At 67.7% G+C, this 19,626-nt stretch overlaps 2 protein-coding genes across 2 annotated transcripts in view; one reads left to right on the forward strand and one right to left on the reverse strand.

Moving 5' to 3' along the window:
- SMG6 (SMG6 nonsense mediated mRNA decay factor) overlaps positions 1 to 3,600 on the forward strand; it is a 115,655-nt gene extending 112,055 nt beyond the window's left edge. Inside the window, 1 exon segment of the mRNA XM_056354174.1 lies at positions 1,323 to 3,600. Within this exon segment, the coding sequence (XP_056210149.1) occupies positions 1,323 to 1,453 (131 nt within the window). The 3' untranslated portion in view covers positions 1,454 to 3,600.
- A 315-nt stretch (positions 3,601 to 3,915) lies between these two features.
- Positions 3,916 to 8,584, reverse strand: HIC1 (HIC ZBTB transcriptional repressor 1). The gene is made up of 2 exons (XM_056355894.1): positions 8,255 to 8,584; positions 3,916 to 7,506 (listed from the first exon to the last, which is right to left on the reverse strand). Exons 1-2 carry the CDS (start codon positions 8,304 to 8,306, stop codon positions 5,561 to 5,563), a joined length of 1,998 nt encoding a protein of 665 aa, XP_056211869.1. The 5' UTR covers positions 8,307 to 8,584; the 3' UTR covers positions 3,916 to 5,560.
- Between the last annotated feature and the right edge of the window lie 11,042 nt (positions 8,585 to 19,626).

Raw genomic sequence — 19,626 nt, forward strand, 5'->3', positions numbered from 1 at the left:
CCAGTTGGCATCAGCCACATGTACTGGGACCAGACAGCCCCCAGGCTTTTGCCAGGGCGGTGGGGATGGGAATCGCATCAGCAGCTGCCCAAGAAATCAACCCGCATTTGTCAGTGTGAATTCTTAGCAGCTTAACTTGTCAGATTCACAGAGAAACCGTCACCAAATGTTTATGTGCAAATGATGCTGAATTTTGAAATCATGTGGATTATGGGGAATGGGGCCTGACAAGCTGACAGCCTCTGGTTTGTAACAAGGAGGCGCGTCACCAGCGCGGAGCAGAGGATGTTTATTGTTACACATTTCTTAAAGTGTCCGCACAAAACCTCCTGATCCTGCTTTCAGCAGCCATCGGCCCCAGGCCTACCCTCCCGCCAAGCCTCTGCTCCCCTTCCTGCTGCCATGGGCTGGCCGGGACACTCACCCCGCCATCATCTGCCCCGACACCGTGACTGTAGCCCATGTTCCTGGCCACACTCCCCTTCCCCTTGTCCTGCCGCTCCCCGCGCAGCCAGTCTGGGCCCATGTTGGGCTCCCATAAACTCTGTTTTTTCCATTCCCGTCCTGGCTCAGAGGCACTGTGTTTCCTGTGCTCATAGGAACAGTACTCTGGTCACAGGACCCAGCTGCTTACACATACCCCATATGCTTCCCCTGCTTCGCACACACATAAGCGTGGCTCCCACATCCCAGCCCGGCCCGTTGCGTGCGGGGCAGCTCATCCATCTGGGGGCAAGATCCCTTCGGTTGTTTCTCAGGCTTCAACTCTTTCTGGCTGTCTGAGCCCCAGCCAGAAACGCCTCGGTGTCAGTGGCGACTCCAAAAAGCTTCACAAAAAATAAGGGGTGGTTTTAGATCTTATAATGAGATCACCAGAATAATAGCACCAGCTTCCTGCTGGAGCCAGGGTCGCGGGCCGTCTTCCTGGCCTGGGTCAGGCAGCAGGACCTCCTCTTCCCTGCCTGCGGCACGGTGCACCGTGTGCCATGCGGGCAACGCAGCGTCCTGGCACTGCTCATCGGCCTTCCCGGCCCCAGGGCTGTGGGCAGGGGTCACGAATCATCCCCCAGCCAGCACAGGGCGGGGAGAAGGCAGCCTTCGAGATGAGGTGCTGCCTCCAAGCCGTGCCGGGAAGCCTTGGCAGGGAGCTGGGAGCGCTGCCGGGGTGCCGGGTGGCCCTGCCGTGCCTGGGGCGCAGCACCCTGCGGAGGGTGGCAGGGCATGGGGGGGGGACAGCATGATGCGGGATGGGTGCAAGGGCTGGCGTAGAGCAGGGGGCCCTGAGCTTCGCACCGCTTACTCTCTCGTTGCTCTTGTTGCAGACGATCCCATCCGTTTGCTCAGGGAAGTGGTTTTGCTGACGGACGACCGGAATCTGCGAGTCAAAGCATTGACCCGCAACGTGCCAGTGCGGGACATCCCCACCTTCCTCAAGTGGGCCCAGGAGGGCTGAGGGGGCCGATCGGGGCTGACAGCCCCTGAGCGAGTCACGCAGCCTGTTGCAGTGGGAGACCGGCTTCAGCGGCAGCCCTCACCGCGCGCCGCCACCGCCTTCCAGCCCACCATGAACAATAAACGCCACGTCTTCAACCCACCCCAGAACGGCCGTGCTGCGAAGGGCCCTCCCCTGAGGGCAGACCAGCTGGGAAGGTCATTGCTGTGGATGGTTCACGTGGAGGCTGGGCTGCTGAGGGTCCCACCAGCCTTTGGGCAGTGCCAGAGCGGAGCTGGCAAGCCCCGCTGGCCAGGGAAGCTTTGGGTGAGCCCCGTGCCGGATCACCAGCCTTTTGCTTGGTTTGCTTGGTTGCAGAGAGCTCGAGTCACGCGGCGGTGGCTCTTTGGGTTTGTAGGCTGGGTAGGGCAGAGACTGGGGCTGTGCCAGCGCAGACTTTGGGATTGCTTAATCTAGCTCGTGCCCCTCGGGGAGGCCGTGGACTTCAAGGGCAGGTTCCTTCCTGCCCCAGCCTGTTCGCCCTCCGTGGCCCAGGCAGCCCCAGGCCTCCGGCCCCCTCCCCGCCTGCGCCTGGCCCAGGCAGGGGATGCTGCTTGCAGCAGTGCTTGTCCTCTCCCTGGTGCGGGGTTTGCTTGTGGAGTTTCGTTTCAGAGTTCAGTAGAGGTTAGTTTTTAGGTGTGTGCCCTGCTTGCTTTGTTGGGGGGAGGCTTTGAACACCCCCACAGCTGCTTTCTGTCCTGCTCCCCTGCCATTACCTGCCCCTTCCCTCCTCCCCCAGATCCCTTAGTCCCACCCCACTACCTTTTTGACCTAAGACTCGGCATGAGGCTAACAAAATTCTCCAAGTCCCTGAGAACTGGCTGGCTGGCAGGTCCGTGTGTCCTCACGTTGCCACGGGCTCCTCTTGCTTGTGGGATCCAGCTCCTGCCTGTGGCTGCGCGGCCGGGCAGGGCTGGGGGGAGCCAGGGCAGCAGCCGGGCCCCCACTGCTTGCCTGGCTGGAAGGGTCCCCTCTCAAGTTGCCCCTTCGCTGTGGAGGGAGCCATGAAGGGACCCCGCTGCCTCGTCACTGGGTCATACCCCACCAGGGGCTGGTTGGGGTGTTGCTGAGCCCCCACGCGCAATGTTGTCCCATCACCAAGTGTCCCATCCCCAGCACCGTTAACATGCCAGATACAGAAGCTAAGAGGGAGCGTTAACCCATGAACCGGCGCCCCTGGAGCTCTGGCAACTCCCAGTCCCATGAGCAGAGGGTGGGAGTGACCCCGAGACCGCCCCCAGTCCCTGCTGGGGCGCCGCGGCCGTGGGAGGGAAGCGGCAGAGGTGGCGGAGGAAGCAGCAGGACGGAGCCCAGCGTTTTCCTTTCCTGCGTGGGTGGCTCGGACCCGGTGTCTGCATCAGGAAGCCCAGCGTTACCCCTGCGCTGGCCACCTGGCTCACAGCGAGGACCAGTGCCAGGGGCAGCGCCTCGGCGATGTCGGGCCGCAGCGGGGCTGCCCAGCACAGCGATGGAGACGATGGAGACGAGCGGGTTGCGCTGGCTAACCTGTGCCCTCGGAACGCCCCCGAGCCTCGGGGCGCCGTGAAGGAGGGGCTGTGCCGTGGGGCAGAGCTGGTTTGACAGAGACTTTGGGGTGCCCGTGCTTGCTGCAGGACACACGGAGCCATCACCACAGCTGAGCCCACCTGGGGCCGCAGCGCGCACAGCACCCACACCCGGGTTTGATGCCTGCAGCCGCCTGCAGTGCCGCGCTGGCTGTGCACAGCACATAGACTTCGCCTTCTCCACGCCGCAGGGTGTATTTAAATGTTTGTTTTCTAACAGAGCTGCCCCAGGGCTGCTTTGCAAAGCTCTTTCCCGGGGTACCACCAGCTCAGCGGGACATGCAGCTCTGCCAGGGCCTGACCCCTCGTGCCATGCCACAGGCTCAGCCGTGGGACAGAGGTCTTGCTGCCACCAGACCGGCCGGCACGATGGCGAGCGGAGCAGGGACTTGCTGGCTTGAGCACCCTGTGCCTGGGGCCGTCTGTGCCAGGCTGCTGCCCCGAGCCCCCGCGGGGAGCCCATGTCTCGGGGAGGTGGCCACGTTCAGGCTATTTTGTTAAATTGGTCTTAATAATTTTTGGTATTAAACATTTGTCTGTGCAGCGTGTTGTTTCATTTGCCATCGGCGAGCGAGTTGCTGTCAGGGGGTGGGCACAGAGGGCACCGGGGAGGGACGGCAGCGGGATATGTTTGTGCTCGCAAGCGTGACAGCAGCCCTGGCCCACCTGCAGCTGCTGTCCCTCCCCAGCCAAGGGGGCTCTGGGCAAACCAGATGCACCGCAAAGCCCCTCGCCTCCCCTCCCTTTGCAGCCATCGTCCCCCCTCCAGCCTGTGCCCACCAGGGTCACCGCCCAGCCCTGTTCAGCACCGACCCCACACCGGCGGGACCCACCCCCAGAGAAGGACGCGAGGCCACGCACGTTAATGTCACTTTATTGCTCGTTCGGTTTCCACTATAGAAAAAAAAAAGGGGGGCGAGGAGCCCGTGTACAAATCGGACGTGATACAGAGGGGGCCGGCGGCCCCGCTGGGTGCTGCCAGCTGTGCTTTGGGTGCTGCTGCCGCTCGCCCCACGGCAGCCCTCCGGAGGGACGCTGCCAGCCCTGGGGACCCCCGGTGGGAGACCCGGGCAAGGCCGGGGGGGCAAGGGGGGCACCTGGGCAGGAGCGGCCAGCTCAGGCTAAGGCACAGTGGCGGCGAGGCCGGGGACAGTCGCTGCTGGCGGCTGCCCCGGGGGCCTCGTGTGCAAAGGAGAGGAGGGGGCTGAGGGAGGGGGGAAGCTTCACATTAGCCCCAGGCAGAGGGGTCAGGGCACAGGCTGGGGGGGTCGGGGGGGGGGGGGGCTTTGCCCACACCGAGCAGAAGGCGGGAGAGGAGGTGCGGTGGTGGCAGGGGGTGCCCCAGTGGGGGACTCAGCCCCAGGTCACCACAGCCCAGCCCAGGGCAGCCCCCACGCCTCCCACGGCTCCCTGCCCCCAGCCCCTCCCGCAGCCCCTGCCCACCGCCCCATAGCTGACAAACCAGACTGCTTTGTCTTTGTCATGAACTCCCTGGCCCGGCCTGGCCACGCTGGGGACGGGTATCTTTGGCCAAAAAAAAAAAAAAAAAAAAAAAAAAAAATCGAGGCAAGAGGCCACCCGAGGGCAAAGCCACCGGGTCCCTGAACCCCCCAGGGCTCCCCGGGCATCCCTGATGGCGAGGCGCCTCTGGGGCAGGGCCCAGGGGCTCAGTCTGTGACAGACCCTGCCCCACCTCCTGAAAACAGGGTGCCGCTGCCCGGGCCACGGGGTTCAGGCCGGGAGGTCAGTGCTGGCTCCGGGGCGAGGAGCATCGAGATATCCCAGCCTCCCCCCCGTGGCACGGACACGACCCCCGCCCCGCTGCCCTGCGCCCGCCGCTCAGACTCCACCGTCCTGCTCTGTCAGTCTTTCCCCGAGCTCCCAGCGTGGCCCCGGGGGGGGGTCCGGCCACCACGCAACCCCCCAGCCCCACTTGCCGCTCTCGGTGGGGACGGCAGCTCAGAAGCATCGCTCTGGCTGCCACGGATGAGCTACTCACGGTCCCACGGCGGTCCAGGCGGCACAGTCCGGGTCCCAGCGCACCGGTGGCTCCCACCATGGGGTTGGGGTGACTGGGCAGCTGCCAAGGGCATCCCCTCACCCGGGGGGCAGCACCGGGGACAGGCCTGAGGTAAGGAGCGGGCTCATGTCCTCCAAAGCCTCGGGGCGCAGCCCAGCCTCACAGCTTGTGCTTCGCTCCCGGCCCCGTGCCGGGATGGGGGGGCACCCTGGCAGCCCCCCTGGCCAGGGGGCAGCTGCACTGCGAGGTCAGTCCCTGAATTACCAGCTTCTCCCGGGCAAGCCGGGGCGCTCGTGGCGGGACACGCCGTCCAGCCATCCCGGGGCAGCTCTCATGGGACCTTCCGCTACGAGCAAGTTCTCCAGGGCCGTCGGCAGCGCCGGGGGATGAGCACCCACCACCTCTCGCCACGCCCCCCCCCAGCTCCACACTGGGCAGCAAGGGGAGCCTGGCAGCCCCCCATGCCCCCCAGCCAGGCCGGTGCTAGGGGGGCGAGTATCGCTCTATGGTCCGGGCAGCCTCGGCATGGAGGTGCGGAGCCTGCGCCAGCACCTCGGCCGCCTTGTCCTGGCTCAGCCCCAGGTGCTCGGCCGTGAACTTGGCCAGTGGGTAGAGGCTCTCCATGGCCTTGGGGTCGCTGAGGAAGTGCGAGGTGTGGGAGAGCAGCTCGGCCGCCTTCTCCTGCTTGAGCCCCAGCTGGTCGGCGGTGAGGCGGGCCATGGCGTAGACGCTGTCGGGGAAGTCCAGCTTGGCTTTGCCGTCAGGGCCAGCCGCGTGCATCTTCATGTGGCTGATGAGGTTGCGCTGCTGGGCGAACTTCCCACCGCACACCTGGCACTCGTAGGGCTTCTCGCCTGAATGGATGCGCATGTGCTCGGTCAGGCGGTACTGGCGGGTGAAGCGCATCCCGCAGGCGTCGCAGGCAAAGGGCTTGAGGCCGAGATGGCTGCGCATGTGGCGGGTCATGGTGCCGCGTTGCGTGAACTTCTTGCCGCAGATGGTGCAGGGGTAGGGGCGCGTCAGCCAGTGCGTCTTCTCATGCTGCCGCAGCGTGGCCGGGTCCTTGTAGGACTTGTCGCAGGAGGAGCAGCGGTAGGGCCGCAGGATGTCACCCAGCCCCGGGCCACCCTTGTCCAGGAAGGGCACGGCCTGCTCGGCCGCTGCCTTGTGATAGAGCTCCTCTTCGTTGTGGGCCTCCACGTGGGCATTGAGCTGCTCGGAGCTGGGGAAGCCCTTGCCACAGGGGATGCAGACGTATAAGTTGTCGCCCAGGCTCTCCGGCTCGTAGCCCAGGTGGTTGCAGTAGCGGTCCAGTGCATCGCCGGGCGAGGGGCCCTCGCTGCTGCCCGTCTCCTCGCTGGTGCTGTTATCGGGCTCCAGGTCGTTGCTTTCCACGCTGGGGTAGCGGGGCTGCGGCGCTGTGGGCGGCGACTCGGCCTTTTCCTCCCGCTCCAGCTCCTTCTCTGCCTCCCCCTCGTCCAGGTAGGGGCCCAGGGGCTCGTGCTTCATCCAGCGGTACATCAGCTCGCGCCCGTCAGCACGGGGCAGTGGGGGCTCGGCGCAGGGTGGCGTGCTGCGGAAGGGGTCGGGGACATGGGGGTGCCCCCCTGGCTCGCCGCCCGGCGGGGAATCCTTGTAGGCGGCGGGGTGGCCAGCCAGGAGGCCAGCGCTGACGGGGGGGCTGTCGTGCCGTGGGGGAAGCGAGGGCTCGCGGGGCTCGCCAGGCAGCAGGCGGTCAGTGGGCAGGAGCTGGGTGGAGGGGCCGGTGGGGCTCTTCTTGGAGAGGTCGAGGCCGCAGGGCGGCGAGCAGTGACGCTCGGGGGGGCACAGCCCATGGGGGTGCAGCGGGGCGCCCTGGGCGGCCGAGGCGTACAGCTCCCCGCATTGTGTGTTGAGCGGCGGTGCCGGCTCCACGGGCGGCAGGTCCACGGGCCGCGGCGTCCCCGAGTAGCAGGCCTGGATGACTGGCGTGGTGGCGCGCAGCCCCCGGCCCAGCTTGTAGGGCGCATAGCCCCCGCGCAGGTGGCAGTACTTGCCACTGCGTTTCAGCTTCTTCTTGCAAAGGGCCACCAAGCCGGGGATCTGGAGGTAGCTGGCGGCGGCCAGCACGGCGCCCAGGCTCTGCTCGCTGCCCGGCTCGCACTCAGCCAGGCGGCCGGTGTAGATGAAGTCGAGGATGAGGCGAAAGATGCCGGGGCTCACCATCTCATGGTCCAGGTTGAGCAGGTTGTCGTGCACCACCAGCGACTTGAGGTAAGCGCTGCTGGCCGCCAGGATGTTCTTGTGCGCGCGGAAGAGCGCGTTCTGCACCACGATGATCACGTCGCACAGGAAGCCCTTGGTGCGCTGCGTGTTCAGCTGCAGCAGCAGCTGCCGCGAGTGGCTCGGCACCTCCATGGCGTCCAGCATCCCGCTCCTCGCCCGCCGCCCTGCAACACACCGCCCCGTCAGCGCGGCACCCCACCTGCCCCCCCCACCCAGCCCTTCGGCCCACGAGTGGGGGGCTCCAGCCGCACGTCGGGGGGCTCAGCCCACACGTGGGGGAGGTGGGGGGGGGGGTGTCGGGGCTCGGCCCCCAGCGCTTCACGCCGCTGCGTCCCGGCCACTCTGCGCGGCTGCTTGGCCGGTGCCACCGCTTATATGGGGGCTCGCTTCGCGGCGGGCCGGGGGGGTGGGAGGGGGGCGAAAACCCCCGGAGGGTTTTGGAGAAAGTGACATCACCCACCGCCGCCGCCAGCACCGCGCCCCGGCCCCGTCGGCGCCCCGGCCCCCCGCGCCCACCTGCTCGAGGGGACCGGGCCGGTGCCCCCCGCCCCTGTACCCCTGTGCCTGCCCCCCCCCCCCCCCCGGGGCCGCCGCCTGCCGTTACCTGCGCAGCGCCGCTGCCCCGGCTCCCCGCCGCGCCTCCCGGCTCTTATGCATCCCCGTCCCGGGAGGCGGCCGGCCGTGCCCCCCCGGCGCCCCCCGCCCCCGTTTCCTCCCCCCCCCCCCCCCGCGAGGTGAGCGGGGGGACAGCCCGGGGCGGGGGGCAGCAGGACCTCCCCTCCCCGCCTCGGCTCCGGTGCCCGTTCCCCCCTGCCCAGGTGGGTAAAGTCAAGCGCCGGCAGAGCTGCTTTTTGGGGTGGGTTTTCCCCCCCTCCCCGTATTTTTTTAGCGCGCCCCCCTCCCCCCGTTTACCTGGGCGCCCGGTGGCCTCCGCCAACCAGCCGAGGTCTCGGTGAACTCTCATGGCTCAGCCCCGGGGGGGCCGCCGCCGGTTGCTGTTCCCCTCCACCCTCCTCCTCTTCTGGTGCTGCTGTTCCTCCATACCCCGCGCTCCCGGCCGGTCCTACGGAACGGGAGGAGGAGGAGGAGGAGGTGGAAGAAGTAGCGACGGTTCCTCGGGGTTCCCGACGCCGCCAGCTCGGAGGTGAAACCCGGGCTGCGAACTCCCCCTGACCCCGGCCTGAACTCCGAGCAGCGCCGCTGGCTGTTAAAGGGACGGCGGGAGGTTTTCCTCCTCCCATCCCCGGGCGGGGCACCGACAAGCCGGGCCCCCCCCCCGTCCCCTCCCCTCCCTCCCCATCCCGGTCTCCTCCTCCTTCTCCCAACCCGGTTTTCCCCCTCCCGGTCTCCTCCCGCCGCGACCCCGTCGCCCCCTCAGGGGTCTCCATCATTAGCACATCAGCTTTTGCCTGGAGTTACCGAGGCGGCGGGGAGGGGGGGGGGGGCGGGAGGCCCAGGAGGGCCCCCCCGTCCCCTCGGTAACTCCAGGCAAAAGCAGATGTCCGTGCCCCCCCCGCGCTGTCGGTGCCGCTCGCAGGGCGCCATCTAGCGGCTCCCGGTGCGCTCCACCCCCGCCGTTACCGGCGGCGGCTCCTCCCCGTGCAGGTGCGCGGTGGGACCCGACGGGGCGGGCGGTGAAGAAGGATAAAGCGCTGGGGTCCTACCAGGCTGTGCTTGCTGCCCCACGGATGGGTGCTTGATACACCCCCGGGTGTAGCACCCAGTGGGTGGGAGAGGTGGAGTGGGTGTTATCAGTGCAGGGTGCTGAGGGGGGACCCCAGTGGGTGCAGGTGATGTAGGGAAGGGGGTTGGAAGGGCGAAGGCAGCCGGCTCTAATCTGGGGGGGAGGTAGAAAGCGGGGGGGGGGGGGAGTGAGGGGGGCTCAGCCCTGGCGTCCAGATGTGTGGCAGCGGCTCGGGGTGGGCGGGGGGCTTGTGGTGGTTTGGGATGAGGAGGAGGAGGAGGGGGAGGCAGCCACGTTTCCCCTCACTTCATCCCTCCAGCTGCCCCTGGAAAAGCTGCTGGGCTGGGGGTGCAGCCTGGGGTGTCCCCCTCCTTGGCATGGGGGGAGCTGCCTCTCGCTTCACACTTTCACTTCTCCTTTCTCACGGCCGCAGCCTCTTGCACAACCTTCTTGTGCATCGTGATGGGCACCTCCGGGCCAGCCGCTAACCCCAGGGGGGTCCCGCCGGCACCCCATGACCTGAGCAGGGCACCCTGAGTGCTGGCCATCCCTCCTGGCTGGGGCCAGCCCGGATGCTTGTGGGGTTTCACTCCAAAACCCTGGTGCCTTGGTGAGTGGCAGCCTCCGGAACAGGATTTGGCCAGCCCTGATATGGTAGAAAAAAGGATGGGTGCTGGTGAGGAGGGTGCGCGGTGGCAGTAGCCGTGGCCCTCCCAGCTCAGCATCACTTGGCTGGAACGCATCCTCAGATTCCCATCTGATCCAGGGTGTCCCAGCTCACTCTGGGAAAGCCACCCTGGGGACTGGAATGAGCTGCCCACGGGGACCCTGTGGTGGGTGGGCGCATCCCAGGCACCGGCTCGGAAATCCCCCTTCCTGCTCCCCAACCTGGGCTGGCGCCCACAGGAAGCATTGGGATCCTGGGAGAGGGACGTGGGCGACCCTCGTTACAGAGCCCTGGTTTAATCCCAACTCCCCGGGCACTAATTCCCTCCTCCCCACCCCCCCTTCCCCCCACCCCTTCAATTAATGGCTGGAAGTGTTTCAGGTTCTGGCAGCGAGCTCTGGACGTCGCTGTGAGCGATGGCTCCCGCGGGCTCCGTCCTGGTAATTTATGGGGCTGAGTCGCATAAATCACGGCAGCCAGCGGCTCCCAGACAGCTGCCTCCCCCGGGGCCACCCGGGACCCCCGGCTGCCCCAGCTACCTGCTGAGTGACGCCGAGCCCTCGGGGCAGTGACCAAAGGGGGGCAATGGAAAAACCTTCACCTTTTCCATCCTCTTTTCCAGCTCCTCGCCCATTCCCAGCCTCTCCCAGGAGCGGAGGGGATCAGTGCCCACAGGGACTCTGGGCAGGTAGAGGGGGGTTGGATTCACTAGTATCCCCACTCCTGCCCTGCTCTGCACCCCTGGGTAAGCCCCAACCCCAGGTGGCCTGACTCGACATCCTGCACCCAGAGATCCCAAAATCTGCCCGGGCTCCCCAAGGATCCACACACATGCTCAGCCCTGCGGGGGACAGCCGGCCGGGCTGCGGGAACACGGGCAGAGCCAGCAGCGCGACCGGGAGCGCACGGGGAAAGGGGCATTTTCGCCTCAATGTGCTGAGCAGATTGGAACCAGCTCTGGTTAAGTCATTGGCTCTGTTGGGAGGTCTGAGCTGGAGCGTCTCCCGCCTGTGCCCCCTCCCCACGATCAATCAAAGTTGCAGCAAATTAGCCCAGATGCTGGGAGATTCGGTTCAAATCCAGCTGTGGTTTGGATCGCGTTCGCATGCCTGGCTTCATGTGGGACCTGGGCTTTTGGACAGGATACAGCCCCCCGGTCTCTGCAGGGCCCTGTTTCCCAGCGCAGCCTCTCCCCAAAGCCCACACACATGTCTTCGATTACGGCGCGTTGGCCAGCCGGGCCGCATCCGGCACCGCCAGGAGCCTGCAGCCCCCGCTGGCAGCTCGCACTTCATTTTCCCGCTGGTGCCGGGCTGTGGCAGCCCCCCGCGCCCCGCCGCTGCAGCCTCTGGCCTTGCAGGGGGATGCACGTCCCCTCCGCCTCTGCCGGGCTGAGGCCGTGAAACTCATAACAGTCCTGAGCTGCTCCTGGGGGCTGGATGGGTGCTGCCCACCTCCACAGTTAGGCAGGACCCTGGGGATGCCTGTGCTGAGCCCTGCCTGCTGCGAAGCGAGGCTGGGGGCAGCCACAGGACCCTGCCAGGTGCTCCCAGGGTGCCTGGTGGCCCCCAACATGAGAGGACCCCTGTGAGGTGGTGGGAAGGGGGGGGACACCCCCCAGCATGTCACAGCCCCCTGCCAGCCAGGGTGGGCAGGCTGGGGGTGGCTGCTCCCTGCAGCTGGCTGGATGGCAACACTGGGGTGGGCAAGGGATGCCTTCCTTGGGGGCTGATGGAGGTGATGCTCGGGGGGGGGGGGGGGGACGGGACGGGACGCCCTTCTCTGTGAAGTGATGCTTGATGGGGCAATGGGACCCCTTCTGTGTGGGGTCATGCTGAGGGGGGTCCCATCCCAAGGGGGTGATTTCTGCAGGGTGATACTTGGCCAGACAAGGGCACCCGTCCCTGCAAGGTGGCATTTCCTGGGGCAGTGGGGGGACCCTTTCTCAGGGGGGGACGTTCAGGTGCATGAGGGACAGAATCACACAGTGGCTGAGGCTGACCACAGGTCATCCTCCAACCCTCTGCTCAAGCAGGGCTGCCCGAGGCCGCCTGCCCAGATGGATTTTTGGGTCACCCCAAGGATGGTGACTCCACCACCTCCCCGGGCAGCCTCTCCCAGTGCTCCCCTCCCAGTGAAAAAAACGTTACCTGATGGTCAGAGAGAAGCCCGGTGATTCAGGCTGCGCCCATCACCCCGGCCTTGGCCCTGGGCACCACCGAGCCGAGCCCAGCTCCATTGTCTCTGCACCCTCCCTCCAGGTACGTATATCCAGGTACATATATACATTGATAAGGTCCCCGAGCCTTCTCTTCCCCAGGCTGAGCCTTCCCAGCTGTAGGATAGATGCTCCAGTACTTTAACCTTCTTAGTGGTCCTTCATTGGCCTCTCTCCAGCATGTCCTCATCTCTTGCGCTGGGGAGCCCAGCACCGGACCCAGCACTGCAGGAGTGGGCCTCCCCAGCACTCACCAGAGAGCAGAGATCCCCTCCCTCATCCTGGAGCCCAGGACACCATTCGCCTCCCTTCAAACCAAGGGCACGTTGCTGGCTCACTGCCAACTGGGTGCCCCCCAGGACCCCCAGGACCATTTCTGCTGGCCCCTGGGCTATCCCGGTGCCTGGGGCTGTTTCCCCCCAGGGACAGGGCTTTGCACTTGTTGAACTTGGTGAGGTCCCCGTCAGCTGGAGGAGCCCAGTGGGACCCCTTCCTTGGAGGGTGGTGCTTGGGCAGACAAGGGCACCCATCCCTGCAAGGTGATGTTTCCTGGAGCAGTGGGACCCCTTCCTTGTGGGGTGATGCCTGATGGGGTGATGGGAGCCCTTCCCTGCAGGCTGACGCTCAGGTAGGTGAGGATCCCGGCCCTGTGGGGTGATGCTCAGTGAGGTGATGGGACACCCTCCCTTATGGGTGATGCTTCATGGAGCAGTAGGACCCCTTCCTTGTGGGAAGATAGTCAAGATGGGTGAGAAACACTTCCAGTGGGGTGATACTGGGGGATGTGATGAGACCCCATTCTCTATGAGACGATGCTTCATGGGGCAATGAGACCCCTTCATGGGGCAGTGGGACCCCTTCTTTGTGGGGGTGATACTCGGGCAGACAAGAGCAACCATCCCTGCAAGATGATGTTCCATAGGGCAGTGGGACCCCTTCCTTGAGGGGTGATGCTTGATGGAGCAATGGGACCCCTTCCCTGCAGGGTGACACTCAGGCAGGTGAAGCCCCCATCCCTGTGGAGTGATGCTTGGTGGGATGATGGGACCCCTTCCCTTCCAGGTGATGATTGGTGGGATGATGGGACCCCTTCCCTTTCAGGTGATGATTGGTGGGATGATGGGACCCCTTCCCTTTCAGGTGATGATTGGTGGGATGATAGGACCCCTTCCCTTTCAGGTGATGCGTCGGTGGGATGATGGGACCCCTTCTTTGTGGGGTGATGCTTAAACAAGGGCACCCATCCCTGCAAGGCGATGGTTCCCGAGGGAATGGGACCCTATTGTGGGGTGAAGAGACCCCTTCCTCATGTGCCATCATCTCCAACCCTCCTCATCGACCACCGCCTTTCCCCTCTCCCCCCCCGCAAACCTTTGCAAGCCCCACGGGTGACCTGCCCCTCTCCACCCACAACAGCAAGCCCCCGCTACAACACCCCCCACGCCCCCCCCCCCGACTGGGACACGTCTGCAGCCACTAGTGGAAAGCCCACGAGATGGCAGCAACGGGCCACGCTCCGGGATGCGACCCCCCCCCCCCCAACTACCCCTCGGGGGGCTGCCGCCCCCTCCCCCACACACACCGCCCCGGTCCCCCCGACGCGTCGGGGGGACCGGGGCGGTGTGTGGGGGGAGGGGGCGGCAGCCCCCCGAGGGGGCGGTGGAGCTGCGCAGCCGGTTGCGGGTGGGCCGGCCCCGGTTGCTGACTAATCCCGGGGCTGAGTCACGGTTGCGGCGGGGAGCGCTGCGGCAGCGATTCCCACCCCCCCCCCCCGGCTCCCCTTCCCGAACCGGAGAGCCCCGACGGGGCGGGCGCCGGTCCTGCGTAGGGAAAAAAAAAGGGGGACACCCCCCCATATATCTTCGGGGGGGTGTGTGTGAGGACTTTTGGGGGATTTCTAGTGGGGTGGCATCACCCTAAGGTGGGCAGTTGGCGGAGAGGGGGGAGGTGAGTTTTTTGGGGGGGCTCATTCCCTGAACCCCTCTGCAGGTATTTGGGGGTGTGAGGAATGGGGTGGGGGGTTGTGGCCTGGGCCCCCACAGCAGCGTGCGGCCTTGCGCTGCGCAGCGGTGGATGCTGGCGGGCGCGGATGCTGCTGTCAATGACAACGCCGCTGTTGCTGTGGCGACCGCTATGATGCTTCGCCAGAGCAGAGTGAGGTCAGACGGCTCCAGCAGGAATCGGGGAGGGGGGGGGGGAGATGGATGGATGGGGGGGGGGAAAGGATCCCTCCCCCGTCCCCCTGGACACGACTCAAGGCCCATATTGGGGGGGGGGGGGGCTGGTATTTGAGATGGTGGTGGGGGGGGGGGAAGCAGAATTAACTCAGCCATGAAACCACGACTTGTCTGGCTCGGGGGCACCGATGGCTTTTGGGGGACCCCAGTCCCAGCGGGAGCATGGGCCAGGTCCCGCCAGGAGGCCAGAGGGGTCAGGGCAGCAAGGTGCTGCACTAAGTTGCCCCCCCCCATACTCTAAACTCACCCCCTCACACCACTTTGTGCTGTCCCATCCTCCACAGGGCATTGTGCTGGCACCCATGGGTGCTTGTGGCAGCGGAGGGATGGGGGGTCTTGCTGGGGGGCAGGCAGGAGGTGCTGCCCAGGACATTGCCGTGGGTGGGAGGGGCAGGTGGGCAGGGGGCACCCCACGGCTGGTGTCCGAGTGTGGGAAACCCCCGGCACCATGTGCAACCTCTTTCCACGAGGGGAGGGACTCAGGCAGCCCCCACATCGCCAGCCCCATGGTGACACCCTGACAGCGGGACAGGGCCACGCTCTGGCCTAGTGGGGTGGCCAGGGCAGGGGGTGGTGGGTGCCCTGGGATCCTGTGTGTGCCCGGGCAGACACCCAGGGCTTGGGCAGGGGGTGCCCCCCGCCGCAGCCCCCGGGGTCCTGGCACCCTCTGCTTGTGCCTCCATGGATGCACAGCCCCTGGATCTGGGGGACAGCTGCAGGTGGGATGCAGGGTGCTGGGTGCTGCTCCTCTGTGCACCTCGAGGAGCCGGGGACCAGGTGGGAGCCGGGGGGGATCGGGGGGGGGACCCGGGGTCCCGGTGCAGCCCGGACCCCCTGCCCGGCTCCGTGCCGCTGTCCTCCCCCCGCGCCGATATAAATAGTAGCGTCTTCCCGTTCCCTAAATTTCCTCGCTGACGTAGCGCTCACGTCATTGTGTAGGTTGATGCTTTTCTATGAATGAGCCGAGATCCCCGTTACTACGAGCCCGATCCTATAAAAGCCCCGCGCGCTGCGGACAGCGCAGCACCGCCACCGGCGCCGGCCCCCGCCGGGAGCCGCAGGGCCCGGGCCCGGCTCGAGGGGCTCCGGGGCCCGCAGGAGGTAAGGCACCGCAGGGCTGGCCCCCAGGTAAGCAGGGACGGAGCCCGGGGTGGGGGCGGGAGGGGGCAGCGGAGCCCCGCGGCACCGGGCGCTGCACCTGACCGCCCCGGGGGGGGGGGGGGGGGGGGGGGAGGAAGGGGGGGGGCGGGGCGAGCGGGCCAGGGGACCGGGGCAGGGGGGGGCTCTGCGGCGGGCGAGGGCGGCGCGGTACCGCCTGGCGCAGCCCCACGTGCGGGCTGGGCAGCGGGGGGCGGCGGGGGCGGCGGGGCCGGGGCGCGGCGCCGGCGGGGGCGGTGCGCGGGGGGCGGGCGCTGTGCGCGGAGCCGCCCCGGGGGGGGCGCACGGCGGGGCCCGGCCGCCCCCACCTTGCGGGGGTGGGGGTGCGGGAAGAAGCGCGTGTGTGTGTGTGTGTCCCGCTGCGGGTGACACCGGCGCCCGCTGTCCCCCGCGCCGAGCCTCTCCGCATCCATCCCCGACGGGACAGCCCCCCTCCAGCCCCATCCCGCGGTGCTACTGTGTCCAGCACCCCCCACCCCCGCGTTTCCCCCCACCCCGGTGCCCCCCGCCCGGGTGCTGCCAGCCCCGCAGCCCGGGGATCCATCGCCTTCACCCCGGTGCTGCCTCCCGGGGCGTCGGAAGAGCTCGGAGACCCCGTCGAGGAGAGCCCGAGTCAGCGCGTCGGCACCTTGGCTCTAGACTGCTTACTGCTGCGTAGGGACAGGACAGTAACAGTCTACAGTCATGGCTACTGAAGCATGACCCACCGCCGGCCCCGGCCCGCCACCGGCCCCGGCCCCAGCCCCGCCACCGGCCCCGGCCCCGCCGCAGCGCCGGGGGGGCGGGAGCTGTCCGTGGTGCTGAGCCGTCGGGGAGCGCTCCCCGCCGGGCGGGGGGGGGAGGGGGGAAAGCGACGCGGCGCGGCGTGGCGCGGGGGGGGGTCCCGGTGCCCGCCTGACCCCGCTCTCTCTTTCCCCCCCCGCAGACACCGAGCCCCCCACGGCGGACGGCCCCCCCCTTCCCGCTGCAGCCCAGGTAGGGGGGGTCCCCCCCGGCGGGGCGGACACGCGTGGGAGGGAGGGGGGCGGGGAGAGGGGGGGAGGATGCTACCGACACTCCCCCCCCCCAGAACCGGGAGCCCCCCCCGCGCCGCGGGTGGGGGTCGGGCGCGCTCACTGCGGTGGCGGGTCCGCCTCCTCGCCGTCGCCAAGGCACCGGCTGTGTGTGTCCCCCCCGTCCCCCCTCCGACGCCGCCCGGGCGACCGTGGCTTTAGATTGTTACTGTGCCGCTGGGGGGGGTAACAGTCTACAGCCATGGTCGCCGGGCCCGGCGCACTCGCACCGCGGGCAGCACAGGCTCCCCCCCCCCCCCCCCCCCCTTCTTCGGGGGTACCCGAGGCGGCGGAGGAGGGGGCGGGCGGGGGGGGCGGCAGGGTCCCGTCGGGGGCGGCCCGCCTCCCGGGGCAGTAGGAGCTCACATGCAGGATGCAGCTCGCCGCACATCAACTCTTACTGTTCGGGGGGGGCGGGCGCCGAGCGGCTCCTCCTCGGGCAGCGGGAACAGCGAGGACACCCCCCTCCGAACCCCTCCGTCTTGCCCCCCCGCCCCGCAGCCCCTCACCTGCCCTCCCGGCGGGGCCCAGGGGCCGCCCCCGCCGGGCTGGTCCCGCCGCATCCCACGGCAGCCGCGGTGCCGTGTCCCCCCTCCCCATGCCGGTGTGCGCGGTGCCGCGGCGGGGCGGGGGAGGCCGGGCCCCGTTGCGGAGCGCGGCCCGACGGCGGGGCTGCAGCGGCGGGGACTGAGCGCGGCCCGACGGGCCGGGGCGGGCGGCGGCCGGGGGCGGGCGCAGGTTGCACAACCCGCCCGGCGCGGCCAGGAGATTCCTGAGAGGCGAAGTCAGAGCGGCCCGGCCCGCCCCGCCACCGGGCACCGGGCCCTCGGCAGCCGGCGGCGACCGGTGCCGGCCGGGCAGGGACACTCGCTAGGGGCAGCGGGGACCAAAGTCCCGGAGACGGCGAGGCTGGAAGGGGCGTCGCGGCGGCAGAGCCCCCGGAGGGGTGCGGGGTGCCTAATCCTGTTGAGGCGGGTGCGGGGGACACCACAGACAGGCCCCCGGTGGGGTGAGAATGGCAGCGGTAGGACAGGGACAGCCCCCGAACAGGGACCTCTGGCCCCAAGGGTGCTGCAGCTCCAGCACAGGGCTCCCATGGGTGTAAGCGGCTGTGCCAGGCAGGGCCCCCTGCCCATGCTGCACCTTCCCAGAGCAGCCCCGTTAGGGGCACCCACCCGCCCACTGGGGTCACCCACCCGGCAGCTCTGCCCTTGCCCAGGAGGGCACGGCCACTGCCAGGTCCCCAGGGGCCATGGTGCAGCAGAGCAGATGCTGGCAGGGGCATATCGCAGGCACCGGGTCTCCACCGTGCGCTGCCCCATCTCCAGCCTTTTGCCCCCTGCTTCTCCCAGTGCTGGCGCTGGGCCATGTGCCGCACACGTCCAGGAAGGGGAGTTTTGGGCAGCCCCGTCAGTCCTTGGGTAAAGCTGCAGCTGCATTGGCACCGCAGCCATGCTGCAAAGGGGATGCTGGCCATGAAAACCGCCCTCCATCCCCCGGATAAACCTCCGCACCCATGCCCTGGGCAGGCAGCAGCAACAGTACCGCAGTGAAGTCCAGGTGGCACCCAGGTCCTTCCCAGGGCACTCCTGGGTGAGGGGACATGTCCTGCTGGCAGCACCGTGGCCCCTTGGACCCCACGCTCTGGCCACAGAAAGGCTCCAACTGCGCTGTTGTTGTTTTGAAGGCCAAGTCTCTCCTGCTGACACCCTGGAATTAGTTTGTCTTCCAGAGTCCTTAAAAATATCCTGGATTTCTGACACTGGGACTTGTCTTCCGACGGCACTTCCAAGCCGCTGGGCCTGGGGCCAGCCATTGGCGCCAGGGGACAGAGGCCATCCAGCTCCCGTGCTCCTCCTCAGCACGGAGATCGTGGCGGTGCCAGGGAATAACACGTCAGTGCCAGGGAGGAAGACAGCGCCTGCCGCTTGCCATTTCTATGGTGGGATGGTGCTCAGCAGGGCATGGGCATGGTGGCGGGCGTTGCCTTACCTCCGCCTTGCTCCTGGCGAGCGTCCCCACACACAGCCAGGAGGGTGGGAAGGCTCTTCCCCAGGGACCTCTGACCCTACAGAGCCCCAAGGCCAAGGACTGGGCTGCAGCGAGGGTCCCCGAGGGGCTCTCCCTGGCTGGGATTCCTCCGTCCAGGAGTGGACAGGGTCCCAAAAAAACAGCTTCTGTCCAAAGCCTGTGACCCGCTCCCGGCTTTGCCAAGGTGCACCCGTGACATGCTGGCACCACGGGAACACGGGGTGGGCTGGGGAGGGCTGAGCCAGTGAGGCTGGTGGGGCGGGGGGGCAGGGAGAGGGGGTGCTGCCGCCCCCCGAAAGGCAGGACAGCTGCCTGCTGCCCCTGGCTGCCCGCACACCGCACGCGCTGTTGTTGCCATCTGACAGCTCTTGGCGAAGTGGCCTTTTGTGATTCAGCCGTGTTTATCCCAGCCCGCGGCCCGGCCCAGCGTGGGTTTCCATGGAAAACTTCCATCCAAAACAAGGAGAGAAGGAGCTACAGCGGGAGTGACTCAGCCACAACTGGAAGCTTCTGCGGGTGAAGCAGGGAGGGGGGGGCTGTTCCCAACGGCTTGGTCCCGCTCTGGCAGCAGGGCATGGGGATGGTCCCCAGCTCTCCCCAGCCTCTGCACGGGCAGGAGCCAGGCAGGGCTGGGGGCACATGCCCGGAGCACCCCCTCCCCAGCCGCCTGCATCAGGCCCTGTTGGTGGGGACAGGGGAGGAAGAGTGTGAGATGAGTAAGGCTCAAACCTTGGCAACATCCACACGCGATGCCAGGCTCGGTGGGATGTCGCTTTTTCCAGCGCTGCCCACGGAAGCCCATGCCTGGCGATCCCCACGCGGGTGGCCGGCAGGGTGGGCAGCGGAGGAGGGCTGAGTCAGCAGCAGCGCAGGGGGGATGCGGAGAGCCAGCGGTGGGTGTTTGCGGGGAGGCAGCAGCGTCTCTGCTGTCCGGGTCTTCTCCCGGCCTCCCTGGGAAACTGGGAGAGGGCTGGGGGGGGGCAAAGCTGAACCCCAGACCTTGAGCCCAGGGCCCTGGGGCCATGCAGGGGGCTGTGAGGCAGCCCCTTCCCCTGGGGTAAGCGAAGGGCCCCACCTGGGGAGCAGAGGGCTGACACCCACCTCTGCCAAAAGGGCTCCCAGTGCTGCTGGGTAACACCAGTGGCTGTCCCCAGGGCCCCCGTGCCCCAGGCCAGCGGCACAGCTGCCACCCGGTGCCCGCACTGGCTCCATCACTCCCTCCGCAGCGCCCCTTGCT

The sequence above is a fragment of the Falco biarmicus genome, chromosome 1 (assembly GCF_023638135.1).
Source record: "Falco biarmicus isolate bFalBia1 chromosome 1, bFalBia1.pri, whole genome shotgun sequence".
Lineage (NCBI taxonomy): Eukaryota > Metazoa > Chordata > Aves > Falconiformes > Falconidae > Falco > Falco biarmicus.

Bases quoted from the DNA above. Each gene is read 5' to 3' on its own strand.
- HIC1 (XM_056355894.1), bottom strand. From the start codon at position 8,306: ATGAGAGTTCACCGAGACCTCGGCTGGTTGGCGGAGGCCACCGGGCGC. The intron at 7,507-8,254 runs GTAAACGGGGGG...GGTGTGTTGCAG, and splicing joins GGAGGCCACCGGGCGCCCAG to GGCGGCGGGCGAGGAGCGGG.